This window comes from Squalius cephalus (assembly GCF_949319135.1).
Source record: "Squalius cephalus genome assembly, chromosome: 7".
Taxonomy (NCBI): domain Eukaryota; kingdom Metazoa; phylum Chordata; class Actinopteri; order Cypriniformes; family Leuciscidae; genus Squalius; species Squalius cephalus.
This window is the reverse complement of record NC_137128.1, coordinates 17,963,623-17,979,550: the sequence shown is the minus strand read 5'-3', so window position 1 is coordinate 17,979,550 and position 15,928 is coordinate 17,963,623. Positions and strand designations below refer to the sequence as shown.

At 38.6% G+C, this 15,928-nt stretch overlaps 1 protein-coding gene across 1 annotated transcript in view; it reads right to left on the bottom strand.

The window, feature by feature from the left end:
• The window catches only part of st6galnac5a (ST6 (alpha-N-acetyl-neuraminyl-2,3-beta-galactosyl-1,3)-N-acetylgalactosaminide alpha-2,6-sialyltransferase 5a), a 36,247-nt gene that overhangs the window by 4,897 nt on the left and 15,422 nt on the right, over nucleotides 1–15,928 (bottom strand). The window contains exon 3 of the mRNA XM_079876050.1: nucleotides 3,574–3,986. Within this exon, the coding sequence (XP_079732176.1) occupies nucleotides 3,574–3,986 (413 nt within the window). The remainder of the gene's footprint in view (nucleotides 1–3,573; nucleotides 3,987–15,928) is intronic.

The window sequence follows — 15,928 nt, the reverse complement described above, 5'->3', positions numbered from 1 at the left end:
TTTACATGACACCATTTGGAAACATTTCTATGCATTTTGCCAGTTCATTTACACGACAATGGCGTTTTGCGGACCTGAAATCGCAAACTTTTGAAAACGGGTTTCAAAGTGCCAGTTTTTGGAAACGATACCATTATCGTGTCTGTGTAAACTACAAAAACGTGAATTTGTGAAACCGGTGACGTCATGTGCATGCGTGTTACGTGCTCAGTCTATAGGCTCGTAGTGTTTCTTCACAAAGTGACATCGCCACCTACTGGCCTGGTAGCAGAATACAGCGTTTTTAATCGTTTACGCGGATCCGTGTGAACAGGGATCGTTTTGACAACGTTGTCTGTACGCGAAAACCACAAAGGACAAACGTTTCCATTTTTAATACATCGTACTAACCACGGGTGTGGTTTTCATTACTTATGTTTGCTCTTATGATCTCCTCTGTGTTTTGTTTAGTTTAATAACACGTTTCAGTCACGTTCCCACAAATGAATATCTCGTGGCCACGCCATATTATCACATTCCCGCGAGTTAATGTCTCATGACCACGACAAAACTAAGTGAACCAAACATGTCCCGGTCGCTGTGGTTATGAGGTGGAAGAACATAAAATGAAAATCATTATCTGTAATGGATGTGTAGATTTTCTGTCATTTCAGCTGTACTTGAATTTCAAATAGAGGATGTCTGACTCATTGTTAAAAAAATATGTATGACTGTCAGTTGAAGGTCGGTTCGCTTATAGTCTCAGGAAAATATCCAAGTATAAAGATGGCCCCGAAGACATAAACATATCGTGTCATTTGAGGGTTAAATTAAATCAATAACTGAATATGTGTGCTAGTTTCTTTCAACGATTTTTCAGAAGAAACAAATGATTTCTGGAATGCACACAGTGATACGCCACTGAGTATTTGATTAGGATGAGAATGCCTGACAATGTTTAGTACATGAAGAGCACTTACAGAAATGTGTGTGGTACAGTATTACGTGAGAAAATTCATAAATTGAAAGCGGCAGAGGGAATGACCACAACCTCTGCATTTTAATTATCCAAAAAATTCAAGTGTGAGTTTGTATTTCACCCATTAAGTCACTACAAAAATAAGTTACCAAACATAACATTCAACATTCAATATCCAGCAAATGCTATCCAGATATCATGGAAACATATTACTTAGATTTATGCTCAGAATCCCCGTGAACACATTCTGACAGACCGTATTCTCCACAGCATGGTTGTTTAGAAGCCAATGTGACCAGATGCAGGAGAAAACAACAGAAGAAGAGACAAACGAACTGCTAAGTCGTGGAAAAACAAAATGCCAAAACACATTGGGTTGTGTTTGTGCCACAGGGCTGTCTGTCACTGTCAGGCCAGAGAGCAAAGGCACTGTGTCCCGACTGCCAAGTGTTCCTGCACGACTATTTACATGACCTACAGTACCATGCACGAATTATAGCACCATCAGCCTGAATTACGTTAAAAGTAGTCTTGGGGTCTAACTGTAAGAACAGTTTCAAAAGGACCGAGCATATTGATGCTCTCAGGGCCCTATGATTCTTTAATAAAGCAATAAGCCATGAGTTACAGTGATTTTACCGCGGGTAATAGGAGTCCACAACCCTGATACAGTCCCCCTAATAGATCTGCAGATACTCTTTTTCCTGAATATACAGTGCCAAAAAGATGCACGACCAGTGTAGTCTGATTACAGAAATAATGGCAAGCTGATTCTTTATAGTGAAACAAATATTCAGCGCAAACATTAACCGATTCCTAATCGAATTACTCTTATGAAGGGGTTATTTGTAGTGAATTACATACATACAGTTTATAACTTTGTTGCATTGTCTTGTGAGACTTAAATCAAGTCTGATTGCTCATTCGACAGCAAGCAGTTAAAAATCCACAGTAGTATTTCATAAAACAAACTAATGAATGAAATATGTTACCAAATATTTGTCGTATTTAGTATTGTTGTATAATATATAGGGCCAATGATTGAATTGCAATTATGATGCCTCTAAAAAGACTGAAAAGTCTTTTAAAAAAGTATTTGTAAACACACCTTTGGCAAGAACTATTAAAATGATAATGTTTTTTTTTTTGCAAATATTCCTTGAAGTGGAAAGTCCCAGATGCAAATCCTACTGTGTTAGGCACTGCTCATTGAATATTAATAATGTTACATGACTGGAACTTGGTGCTTTAAAAAAAAAATAATTCCTGGTTGTTGTTTGTGATTAATGCATTTTTTTGCATTTTAAGACAGAAGCAGTGTCTTAGTTTCTTAAAGTAACTTTTGATAGACCAGCTCTTTGAAATTCTCTATATGCAAACAAACACAGGAAAACACTGATCAAACCAATAAATGAACAGCGGCCGTCCTTCTCCAGTCCACGTCTGACATCTAACGGATTTTTTCTTTAGTGTGGTTGATTCAGCAATCTTTTGTCTTCTCCGCTTTTCATTTGCCACTTTGGAGAATAACACCAAAGAAACAGATACAAGATGAAAGAAAGACACACTTTTACGTCTGCAATATGACTGCTGTGGTAATAAGGGACAGAAGCCACAAAACGCTCCTGGATCATTCTAAGCCAGTTCATCAATGGTAATATTTGCATTTCTTTCTAACGAGCCTCCAAAGAGTTTTAAGGAGAACTGCACTCTGTAAAAAGAAGAGTTTTTTGCGATAAAACCCACACTGAAAGACATTCACTAATGAGAGCATCAGGATGAGATATAACCATAACTATATTAGTGTTAGTTTGAAGAACCAGAATAAAACCAGGACCTATATTCTGTAAATTTACACTCCAGAAAGGGGTTTTCACAGTGATGCCATAGAAAAACCATTTTGGGTTCCCAAAGAACCTTTCAGTGAACAGTTCTTAAAAGAACCAGAACCCTTCTCCACTTTAAATAACGTTTTGTGTATTTGGAAAGATTCCATGGATGTTAAAGGTTCTTCATGGAACCAAGAAAGGACTTTGTACAAAATTACAATCATAACAAATTCATGTTCTGTGGGCAAAAATGACTATATCCAGCTCCATTCGCTCACAGACTAATCTCCTTTTTTTGCTTTGATTAAGTGGAGATTTTGGCTTAATGTTCAAATCTAGAATCCCACACAAACTAATTTCCCATGTGATCCTGTAGTTGAAAGAGGAAAAGAGGTTGGTCTTCTCGGAGAGCAGTAAATGTGGAATAATAAGGGCCTCTGCAGACTCAATTCTAGGACACTTATCTTTCCCTTATAACACCTTTTTTAAATAAAAAAAATAGGTCACAAAAAATTAGGGCATACCACATTCATAGTATTGGCAGGTTGATGAAAACGTCTGTCATTGCACGCATCTAAATGCACGCTTTCGGTTAATCATGTCCTGAAGACCCATTTCAGTTCAGAAATGGGTTTGAAAATATTTAGCTTTATTCAATGTAACATCAAAGTAGTCACATATTTAAGCTTTCTTACTTGATCATATCATTACAGATACTAAATTGGCCTCGTATCAAATCATACCATTTCAAATTGACTCTGCACAGCGTAATAAAGTGCCTATTACCTGTCTTTGCCGGTCTCTCTCTTGAATAGCTCATCAAACTGGAGCATTTTCTGCCAGGAGATGATGTAGACCTTGAGTTTGGGCAGCACTTGGTTCATAAGCCGCAGGTTGTTATAAACCAGCCCTTTCCCGTCACGTCGCATGTAACTGCTGGGTCCCCAGAAGATGAAGACCGTGTCCTGACTGGAGTTGAGGAGTTCATGGCGGCTGCGCAGGACTCTCTGCATGCTGGAATGAGCGATGACCCTCAGGCTCGTGCGGTGACCCACGTCCGCACCGTAGCCGCGGGCTGTAGGCGCATCATTCATTCGGATGACGCACTCCGCCTGATCGATCTCTTTTCCACGACCCCCACCGGTTAGATGGCCTGAACTGGTGACAAGCGCGCAGCTCTTGCAGTGCATCTTCAGAGGCTGTAGGGAAGAGAGAGCGAAAAGATCAGTTTATGCAAGCATAAAATCCTACTCAATATTTCATACCGAGTCTATAATACATGCAGTGGTCATTTAAATAATGTATTCGTAGCTAAGCAAATGGGATCACCAGTGTAGCAGTTCAAGGCAAACAAGAACCTCAATGCTTTATTGGTGTTTCTTCAACTATAATTTCATGGATCAGGGAGTTTTATTGAGACGAAGAGATTCACTTTCTTTTCCCCCCGTTTTGTTGTCAAAACCTTTTTACCATGCCCTCATCAATTGTTTTTTAATTTTTTTTTAACTCAATTGCCTTTAATTTAGAGCTGTTTTACCCAGACTTTTAATCTGAAGGCAAAACAATATAAACAGAAGCACTGTTTTTCCTTGATTTTTTCACTTGATTCCTGCTCTAGCTGCATTATAACATTAGTATGTTTGCGTGTGTCTTGACACTGTTAACCTCTATCAGCGCTGGGAGATCCAGAGAGAGTGCGTTTGAATTTGCTGTAGTATTAATACGAATGTAGTATATCATTTAACAGCGAGAATGACGTCTACATTCATATAGTGTTTGCGTGTCTTGACAGTTACAAATAAAACTTGCCACTCGACGCAGAGGAAACTCTGACCAATAAGAGGACAGTTCTACTCGCATGTGACTTTCATAAACACATTTTGGTACGCTTTGAAAGGTTGCCTTGTGAAAGCAAACCGAACCAAGTGGAAAATGCAACATTGTAAGAAATGAAGTCCCTGTTTCGGAACAAAACAAACGATCTATTGGTGTGAAAACGCCCTAAGGTCATTTAATGATAACTGTGACTATTTTAACATGCAATAGACTAAATGTTGTTAAAAAAAAATTCAACTTTACAAAAATGATCTCTGTATTTTTGTCGAAAAAAAAAAGAGGTATCAAGACATTACAGACTACTACAAGCCTCTACTACAAGCTTTCATGAGCAAAAGAATGTTAAAGGGATAGTTCATCCTAAAGTAAAAGTCATGTTTGGAACGACAGGTAAAGGATGATGACGGAAGTGAATTGGTGTTGTATGTTTGGTGATAGTAGACAGATTAACTTGAGTGAGAGTGTATAAACTGTATTTTCAGAGAATTTATTTTAGTGAGCAGTTCATTTCCACAAAGCTCAAAATTGTCCATTGGTGAAGAAACATTCATATATGACTGAACAACAGTTTCATTTAGTCTCCAGACCTTGATTTGGTACTCTCAGTCATGGGTCAGGTAGAATGCACCGAGAATCAAAGGATGCTCCAACTTAGAAGATCTATTCAGGAAAATGTCCCGGTTTCAAAGATATTGTTGACATTTTGCCCTGCAATTTTTCTTCAGGATGTGTTTATTCACAACATCTTGCTGTTCAGATATAATTGAAGCGGTTGGTAATTCAGACCTCCAGACCTTGAAAAGTTTTAAAAACCGTCCAGCCTCTCCAGCACATCTCCACATTCACTCTGACGGAGGATGAATGTCCATTCCTTCCATGAATTATTCCCAGCCAACATAAAAGCACCATTGGTATTATTATAGTAATAAGGGCACAGTCCCTCCTGCCCCATCCTTGGAGGATAAAGGGTTTCAGGAATAAACGCCCATCTCCGCTTCTCAAGGAAGTGTCGCATTTACGGTGAATTTCCTCTTCCACGTCCTCTGTCACCCTCTTTAAATCAATAATATGCAAAGAGCGCAGCCAGCGTTGTGTAATTTGTCCTGGATGAAGGCATCTGCTGTGAGAGAAATAATAATAACAAATGGCGCCATGTATTCTGCAGGCAATGCTGCAGCATTTGCATGTGTCTTCTCTTGGCATCCGTTGCTCTCTAGGTAATGAAACTCAGCCGCAGGTCAGAGAAGACACAGGTGCTGCTCCACTGACATAATGTTTAATGAGTTCAATCCTTGTGGGCCGCATGAGATTCCCGTGTCGCCCAAAACCCTTCATTTAACTGCTGAAAAAAGTCCTGGTAACGCCGATACTTGCACAGGAGACTCAAGTTCTGTCCTATCCAGATGTGGCATTAGTGAGGGTTAAACGAACACAACAGCAGTCATTGTCCTACAAATCTTAACATATGGGCATTTAAAGCTGCCCTGGGAAAAAAACAACAAAAAACAAACAACCCCCCCCCCCCCCCCCCCAAAAAAAAAACAACAAAAAAAAAACATAAAAAATCAATTTGTGGGCATATCCACTCAAATCTATCTGTTCTTGTATTCTGAAGAGCACAACAACACATTGAATATAAACCTGATCCAAACCACATTTATACATGGGTAACACTTTACAATAAGGTACATTAGTTAATTAATGTATTAACTAACATGAACTAACAAAGAGCGATACAGTTGTTACAGTATTATTAATCTTTGTTAATGTTAGTTAATAAAAATCCAGCTGTTCATTGTTTGTTCATGTGAGTTCACAGTGCATTAACTAATGTTAACAAATACAACCTCTGATTATAATAATGTATTAGTAAATGTTGAAATTAATTTGAACTAAGATTAATAAATGCTGTAGAAGTATTGTTCATTCTTAGTTCATGTTAACTAAGGTAGTTGATAATGTTAGCTAATGAACCTTATTGTAAAGTGCTACCTATACATGGTTTGCCATCTGTTTAAAACCTTCTCCTTTTTTTTTTTTTTTTTTTTTTTTTGGAAAATCAAAAATGCTCCGTCCGAAATTTGTTCACAAAACATAATTTTGTGTTCTTGAAAATGATGGTGCATGTTTAGTCATGTGGCTATAGGGGTATGTTCCTGATATGTGCTATTTGCTTTTACAGTGTTGCTAAAGATAAATGTTACTCTGTACAAACCTTATATTGCATTTCTGCAAAGATATCAGAAGATGTATTCTCCAAATTGCTGTCCTGTGGAAAAACATGAGGGCAAATGCAAAGGCAAATGGGGACTGAGTGCGACCTGAACGCACTAGTAAGTGATGGGGATGTCTTGCTAATAGTATAAAATGACAGTGCCAGATGAATAGCATGAAAACTTTATCATGCCTGGTCTCTATCTCTGTGAACCTTCATCAGTGTGGACAAGAAACTTTTTGAAAACACTTGAAAGTACAAGTGTGGACAGAGAGTGTTTTGAAATGAAAACGCTTTTTTCCAATGTATCCAGATTAAACCTCAGTCTAAACAGTCTCAGATTTTCAGATCATTTGGGATGTCATTTGTAGCTTGTCCAAAGTTCATTTAAATGACTTGTACCCCATTCACCATGTAGTGAATAGTGAATGAGTGACTGAGTCAGCAGTTCTAAACAGATGAATGCATAATATGTCATCCATATTGACTCATGCGGGGTCATGATTTTCCATCTTCTCTTTCCACAATGACAGCTATTCGCAGTTTTATGAGAAAGTTTCTTGGCATGCTGCTGATGCTTACATCATTACTGTAGTAACCACTGTAAATACAACACATATCGATTACAATGTCAGAACTAACGGATCAGATTTCATCACTTGCAAAATGACAAAGTGTAGAGAAGCAATCCTAAAGATCGATTTGAAACGCAAATTGGATTGGTGTGCAATGTGAACGAAATCCCTCAGTGTTTTCTGCAGTGCTTCAGCTTTCACTTCACACATGAGGAAATGTCACTGGAAAATGTCACTATCAGATTGATAGCCATCTGAGAAGCAGATGACAAGAGTAATCTTACAAAATGACACATAAATGCTACCCTGGCATGACGACTTGAGAATTGAAGAATTTTGTGTAATTCTATGAAAGGTTAGCTAAGATTTTGAGTGCTATACTGTGATAAAAATTTTACAAAAATAAAAAATAAATAAGTTTAGCATTTTTTATTTGCTTGAATATTAGCATTAGCTATGTGCAGCATTCATAAAAATTCAAAAATCATGTCAAATGCAGCTGCAATCTACAGGAGTAGACATTTTTGCAATGTCATTGCATCTCTAGAAGTGCTGGGGGCAAAATGTGCTCCTGCTAAAAAGTTAATGCTGTCTTATATCTTGAGAGAAATGTTTACTATACATTTCACCGTTATTTAAGCACATGGCAATCGGATATGCTTGTGAATTATGCTTTATGTAATTATTCAATTATTTAAAGTCCCCCTGAAGTTAATAATTATATCCCTTTAAACTCATCTTTGATCACCAAAATGACACATTTGAAAGTTTTTTTTTCCTTCATGCCCTAAAATAGCTTGAACGTAACTCTACACGCTTGCTTCATTTAGGAAAAGAGCCATTAATATGCAAATTAGCCCCACCTCCACTCACTTTCACCAGCTCAGAGATCCACTCGTTGACGATCACACGTTGACCTGATTGGTTGCAAGGTAATTTGGGACGTCAGAAACACCAGCGATTTTGAACCTAGTTTTTGAAACTGTCTTCTGTTCACTGCAGTTTAAAAGAGAAAATACTCAGCAATGGTGTTGACTTATTTGCACATGGTTTGTCTTAAAGCATATTAAAAACACCACATAGACATATACACAACATTTAAAGCTTGATTTTCACCACAGGGGGACTTTAAGAGCTTTGTGCTTGTGGTCTGTAGATGTGCACAAAACAGAGGAGTTGTTTGATAACTTTGTGATGAACTGGTTTAATGTGTGATGTCTCGTAGCATCCGAACACCCCACCATGTCCATTTGCAGACATCCGACTCCCATACGAATGTGTGCAACACACACATATTCTATATCTTTCTTTGGGTTGGAGGTCATTTCCTGAAACCGTGGCCAGTTTGTCAAACCTACAGGTTGTCTCCATGCGTATCGTCTGCCCAGGCTCCAGAGGCGAAAGGCATCTGGCAGATTTGTCATGGCTTATCTTTCATTTTTGTCTGAGTGTGAACAAAACAGCCTGAACATTAGTCTCAACTCTCGGTGTGAACTGGGATGGTACCATGGGGATCACAGACCTGGTGCGTCGGGACAGTAAACGTTGCGCTGGATAAGGCATGCCATATCCATGGCATGGCATGCTGTGTGTTGCGCAGGTTGAGCAAGGCTGCATGAATGTCAAAACCATCACGTGCACACTTTTCTAGGAGATGCTTTGCAGACCTGACACCACGCTCCACCAGACCACTGGCTAAAAGGTTAATGTGATATTGCATTTGAAAATAATGAACCCTCTAAACTACAACCTACCCTGAACCTAACAAATAGTGTTAACAAAAGAAAATGTAAATGAAAAACGCTTTTGCTTAAAGTCCTCCTGTGGTGAAAATCCAGCTTTTAATGTTGTGTATGTCTATGTGGTGTTTTTAATATGCTTTAAGACAAACTATGTGCAAATTCATGTCAACACCATTGCGGAATATTTTCTCTTTAAAACTGCAGTGAACCAAAGACGGTTTGAAATCGCTGGTGTTTCTGACGACACAAATTACCTTGTAACCAATCCGGATATTGTGTGTATCGTCAACGAATGGATCTCTGATTCAGAGTGAGTAAGTGGAGGCGGGAGTAATTTGCATATTCATAGATACACGTATACTAAATGAGTCAAGGTTGTAGAGTTAAATTCAAGCTATTTAAGGCATGCCGTTTTGGGGGTTTTTTCAAGGAAAAAACGTTTAAATATGTCATTTTGGTGATCAAAGATGAGTTTTAAGGGATACAATTATTGACTACAGGGGGACTTTAAGCAACCATGCCATTTTAGATTTCTTCAAAAAGTGATTGATCTCTTTTATTGTGACTTGGGTTTCACAGGATTTGTACCCAAGTGCTCCGCATCACAAGTGCAATGATGTACGTACCAGGTGAGCTACTGAGCAAGTTTACCACATCAGAAAAGCCGTGCATATGGAGCTGATTATGTGATTCAAATGTCAAAATGTATTAAGCTTGCACTATGATGAATGTGCAATGATGACTTCATCACAATGATGAAGTGACATTTCACTCATAGTTACCACAGGCAGAAAACAAAAGAATAGAAAGTATCATCAGCAAAACCTGAAATGGCTCAGTGATTTACTACAGAGCAAGTACTGAACGCAATCAGATATTAGAGTCACTGTCACTTGATGGTGGATCTGGTGAAGAAACTGTCAGCGATCAAAATATTGATTTTGAAGATGTTGAAAATGATAGTTTTGAGAATATGTTTGAGATGGCGAATATGAGCCAGATGCTGAATGTATTGGGAAATGAGCTCTGACGAGGACAGTGATGATGGTGTAAAACATCTGCTCAAACTGAACCCTTCCAAGCTCCAAAAGGTAACAAAATATGCTTTTTTTTATTCTCCTGTGACTGTTATTCTAATATCTGGGGAGTTTCATATTATTGCGACAGGTGGAGATCCATCCGTGTAAGATATATAGATTATCGTTATGTAATGTTAATTGGTGAAACATTCATGCATTAAGGGTTAATCAATAATCTAGATATGTCCGAGCCAGGGCCGGAGTTGGGCCACTTTTTAGCCCGGGAGTTTCAGGCCCAAGACCGGCCCACTTTTTCCATGGTGGAATTCCAAATTAGCACTTTTTCTAAATTGGATAAATGAAGCAACAGTTCAGCTCGTACTATTGTGTAGTTTATATTAATACCATGGGTTAACAAATAATGTAAAGGTTAAATAATAATTCACTTAGACTTTATAAGAAGCAATTGCGACTTTATTTCACACAATTCTGACTTTATATTTCGCAATTCTGACTTTATTTCTCGCAATTGCGACTTTATATCACACAATTCTGACTCTATATCTTGCAGTTCTGACTTTATAAGCAATTGCGACTTTATTTCACGCAGTTCTGACTTTATATCTTGCAATTCTGACTTTATAAGAAGCAATTGCGACTTATTTCACACAATTATGACTTTATATCTCGCAATTTTGACTTTATAACACCCAATTGCGACTTTATATCACGCAAATTCTGACTCTATATCTCGCAATTCTGACTTTATAACACGCAATTGCGACTTTATTTCACGCAATTCTGACTTAATAACACGCAATTGCGACTTTATTTCACGCAGTTCTGACTTTATATCTCGCAATTATGAGAAATAAAGTCAGAATTGCGAGATGTAAACTCGAAATTGTGAGATAAAAAGTCGCAATTATCTTTTAAAATGTTTTATTCTGTGGCGGAAACAAGCTTCCATACCTCCTGGCCTCTTCCTCCCATCCATCCTCCCTTACGCGTACCGTTACGGTAGGGCCGGCCCAGCTATCGGTAGGCGCCGGCGGTGACGCGGTAGCCTACCTGAGAAAACGTTTTGGAATAGACGGGCTATGGACCCAACCAACTCTATGGGAGGGTAGGGGAGAACTCCCTCACATGGTACAACCCATGCAGAGGCTGCGCGCTGCGGTGTCAGAATGCGGAACGTGTGTAGCCTATAATGTAACTAACGTGACATTGAAATGTGAAAAAAAACAAAAAAAAATACAATTTCCTCGACCGGCCCAAAAGTGAAGCGGTCCACCGGGAATTCTCCCGATTCTCCCGATTACCCACTCCGGGCCTGGTCCGAGCACTGCCAACAAGACAACAATGGAGTCCAGATTTTCCATTGAGAATGAGTTTACCTGAATGTGAGTTTGATGAATACTGCATAATAAGAAAAGAAACATTAAGTAAGTAAGTAGGGTCAATTTTGATGTCATGTTTATTTTAACACCCCAACAATATATCTAATATAATCTGACCACGGCTTCTGTTTGGCAAGCTTTCTTTGTTCAGACAGCTTTCTTAATTGAGATTCCATGTTTAGTCAGTGCTTCATGGAACCCAAGGAAGATAATTAAAAATGAAGGCGAAAAGACACAGGGAGGGAGGGAAGGAGGGAGTAATTAGTCTCAGTGTACATGCTGCAGGCAAATCTTGAATTAAAAAAATAGATATCTCTTTCAAATCAGGCCAGAGAGAGGAAATAAAACTGCATTTGCATTGTGGGAGGAAGTGGCTCTGGGGCATCATCGATTAAAGGCCCTGCCGAGATCACTGACTCTATGCAAATCACTCTGCTGACCCGAACGGCCCACGGTGCACATGATATACGGAGCTAACAAAGGAGACGCGATGGGGCGCACCAGCCTTAGCGAAACGAGCGGCAATTAGCCAAATCCCATTGGCTTCCCATCATCACCCTGCTGAAGGTCCAAGCTGCATGTTCCTGCATGCTCTTAATTAGACAAAAGCTTTTCTTTTTTTCCACAATGCCACTAAAAAAAGAAGTTTATCCCAATTATTTGGAGCTTCCAATAACACCACAGAGGCCAGATGATGGGGAAGGGAGGAGGACAGAGGAGTTTTATTATGTTTCAAACAGAACCAAATAGCTGCAGATGAGGGTACACGTCTCTTTCCCGAAAATGAAATGTACCGAAGCGTCTAGTGATGTTCTTGTCTGTGATGGTTCGAGAGAAGTGTGAAAGAAGCAAGTCAAGTCATCACCACACAGACTCGTAATGGAACTGCACAGAACATTAATCTCTAAATGACTGTTCTGGCTTTGAGACTTTCTGACAAAGTTTTTTTTTTAAGTTCTAAAAAAACTGAATATTATTATTGTCAACTGAATGCTGCTATTGTCAGAGGGGATTGATATTACGTGGCTACTTGCAAGTTTTGCGACACTTTCAAAGTGAAATATCCAGTGAGCGGCTCTAAAAGCATGTACAGTTTTATCCGAAATAGATTAACATGAATCTGCCAATGTTTTAGGTTTTACTTTATTTTGATGGTCCCTTTACACATTCTGTTGACTATGAGTAATGTTGCACCTACATGTCTACTAACTCTCATTAGAGTGTCAGTAGAGTATTAGTAGACTTGATATGGTTAGGGTTAGAATAAGTTGACATGTACTTCCAAAGTCAGTAGAATATCTGTTGGGGAAGCATCACAATAAAGAGTTAGCAGATATTAGGCAGGCAGTCTAATACTCTAATGAGAGTTAGTTGACATGTAGTTGCAAAATTACTTATAGTCTATGTAACTATGTTCAAAAGAGACCATCAAAATAAAGTGTTACCGTGTTTTATTACATTGGTTGATGTATGCATCGCAGGTGTATGGAAATGAAATGCCCGGTGAGTTGAGCTAAAAGGTTAATGCTCTTTAATTGTTTTTGGTTACAATGGTTACATTCTGTTAAAACTAATCGTGGTATTGAAACCTTTGTAAGACTGCCGACTAAAAACTAACCGCGCTCTGAGAGCCCTCTAGTGGTCGGGAGCATTTCAGTTGTGTTGTGGCTTTATTTCGTTGTGTTGTGGCTTGTTTTCGTTGTGTTGTGGCTTATTTCCGTTGTTTTGTGGCTGTTTCTGTTATGTTGTGAACTTATGTTTGCTTTTTAAATTTCGTTGTGTTGAGCACTACTGGGCCACCATACAAACTAGTCAAAATGCATTAAAAGTATCATTCCACAACCTACAACAGTTTAAGGCGAGACACGGCAGGCAAAAACATTTTCATGCAGTGGTCAGTTTTGAGATTTTGGGCTAGTTTACTCCTTCAATATGTTCTTTCAAGCTGCTATAAAGAAAACGTTGAAAATATACATTAAGATGTTTATTTTATTACATTTTGTTTACTTGCGGCAGTAAGTTTCTCCCGAATTTACCAGGAAGTTAGCATTCCAATGCGACACGCCGAGCTCCGTCTGTTTACTGGAGTCTGTCGGTATCGTTGTAAAGCTCTGAGTCTCCTGCACAACGCTATGTAACCCAAATATGGGCATTTCCTTTATATCAGTAACCAATCGTGAATGTTCAAAGGGGGATTTAAAGCTAACGACGATTTCTCATTTACAGCTATTTGAATCTTTAACTGCCGTTTTCTCAAAATGAGTTTTTTGTCATTCTCCAGTACAAACATCTCCAAACTTTCCAGGTATACACTTAGCAGTATTCTGAAGATATTTTCAGAGGGATTTGTTAATAAATCATTCCTGGCCTGATTTATGTGACATTTTAATTAAAAAAAATATGGTGAAAATCTATTTTTTATGGCTATGGACAGTATATTTTGATTCCCAAGGTAATGAAAGCATATATCCTGAAATCCCTCTGAGGTTTTATTTTCATCTTGTGTGTAAACAAAATGAAAAAATAATTTTGCACCTGGCTTTATCATATGTTCAGATCTATCTACCGAAAATATATGCAAAATCGTGCATATTTAATGAGATAATGCCTAATTTGCATAATTAAACATGCAAATTTCTAAAACTTGTAATACATTTTTTTTATATACTTGTGTAAGTAATCAACTGAGGAAGTTTCAGGGTGATATCTATTATTTTAAAATTTTACCCTATTCACCTGTAGTGTCTCCCCTTAATGCAAGCCTGCTGTAGGACTCCGTCTGACGATCTAATTGTCTGAATGATGACACAAAATATACTGATGAGTTTAATAAAGTTTACTGTATGTCACACAAAAGATGAAGCATCAGTTTTTCTTCAGAAAATCACTGTTAGAGCTGAGTAAACAGTATAAGAAGTGCATAAGTAACTTACATAAATTTCTGTTGAGTTGAGGGAGGATTTTCTTTGAAAACAAAATGAATCCACCTCGTCTTCAGTGGCTAGCAGATTTCAAGAGTAAATAGAGAGAGCTATGTGAATGAATACATCCAGCTACAACACCTTCAACGCTTGGGAGATGCTTCGACGCTTCTCGTGAGTGCATTGCTGCAGCAATGGCTGATGTGTACAACTCGCAGTGAACTCGATCAGGGCGGGTCTAAGTTATAACGGCAGTGTCAGTCAACACTCGTGGGCGATGCCTGTGGCTTTAGTGATGTCACTAAAGCCACATTCTGAAAACGGGTCATTTGGAGAGACTGCTTTTGATTTATGGAGATTAAAAAAAGGAGTGAGTGGATTTGTATCACTGTAGGGTGGTTGTGTACACACACTGCCAACACACATTTATGTCCAAACACCATACAAAAGTGAATTTTGCATAATAGGTCCCCTTTAATAGTGTATACAAGCAATGCCAAATAGGTTATAATCGTAATTAAACTAAACTATACCTTTTCCAACTCCATACAGCATATATTCTCTGACTCTGTAGGCATTTTTATGGTCGAAATGAACACCATTACTGTGACTGTCTGTTTTATTATTATCATCTTCCCTGTTCTGGCTCTTATCATGGCTGCTTAGGCTCCGCCCCCTGTCCCGTGAACCAGCAGCTCATTAGCATTTAAAGGAGAAGCACTAAAACAGTGCGTTTTTCCCAGACCCAAAAAATGATGATTTAAACGTGCTGTAAATAAAATTCTGTTGGGTATTTTGAGCTAAAACTTCACATACACACTCTGGGGACATCAGAGAATTATTTTACATCTTGTGAAAAGGGGCATAATAGGTCCCCTTTAATCCAGGGGTGTCCAATCCTGCTCCTTGAGGGCCACTGACCTGCAGAGTCAAGCTCCAACCCCAATAAGACACCCCTGAAACAAACTAATCAGGCAAACTAGAAACTTTCAGACAGGTGTGTTGAAGCAAGTTAGAGCTAGTAGTAGCTCTCCATAAATCGAGTTTGGACACCCCCGATTTAGTCCCTGACAAAACATTATTCAATTAGCATACATACTATAAAATGACACAAAAGCATTGCAGGAGAGAGACGTTTGTCAAGGCCATTTGGATGTAACCCTTCCAGCATCATCTGTGTGTTTGTGAAAAGTAAAGCCTACAGATTCATCTTCATCCTCCAACTTAATCTGTGAGCCGCAGAGGCTCCTCTCACTTCATACTGAGGGCTCATCGCATCCTCAGCAAGGAAAGAAACACAGAGAATGTGTGTACCTCTTTTGGTAATATGACTGAAAAACAGAGAGTGTGAGAGAGAGAGAGAGATAAAGCGAGTTAAAAAAAAAAAGATCCAGGAGACATTGTCAGAATTGAGATGAGACGAAGACGCTCCC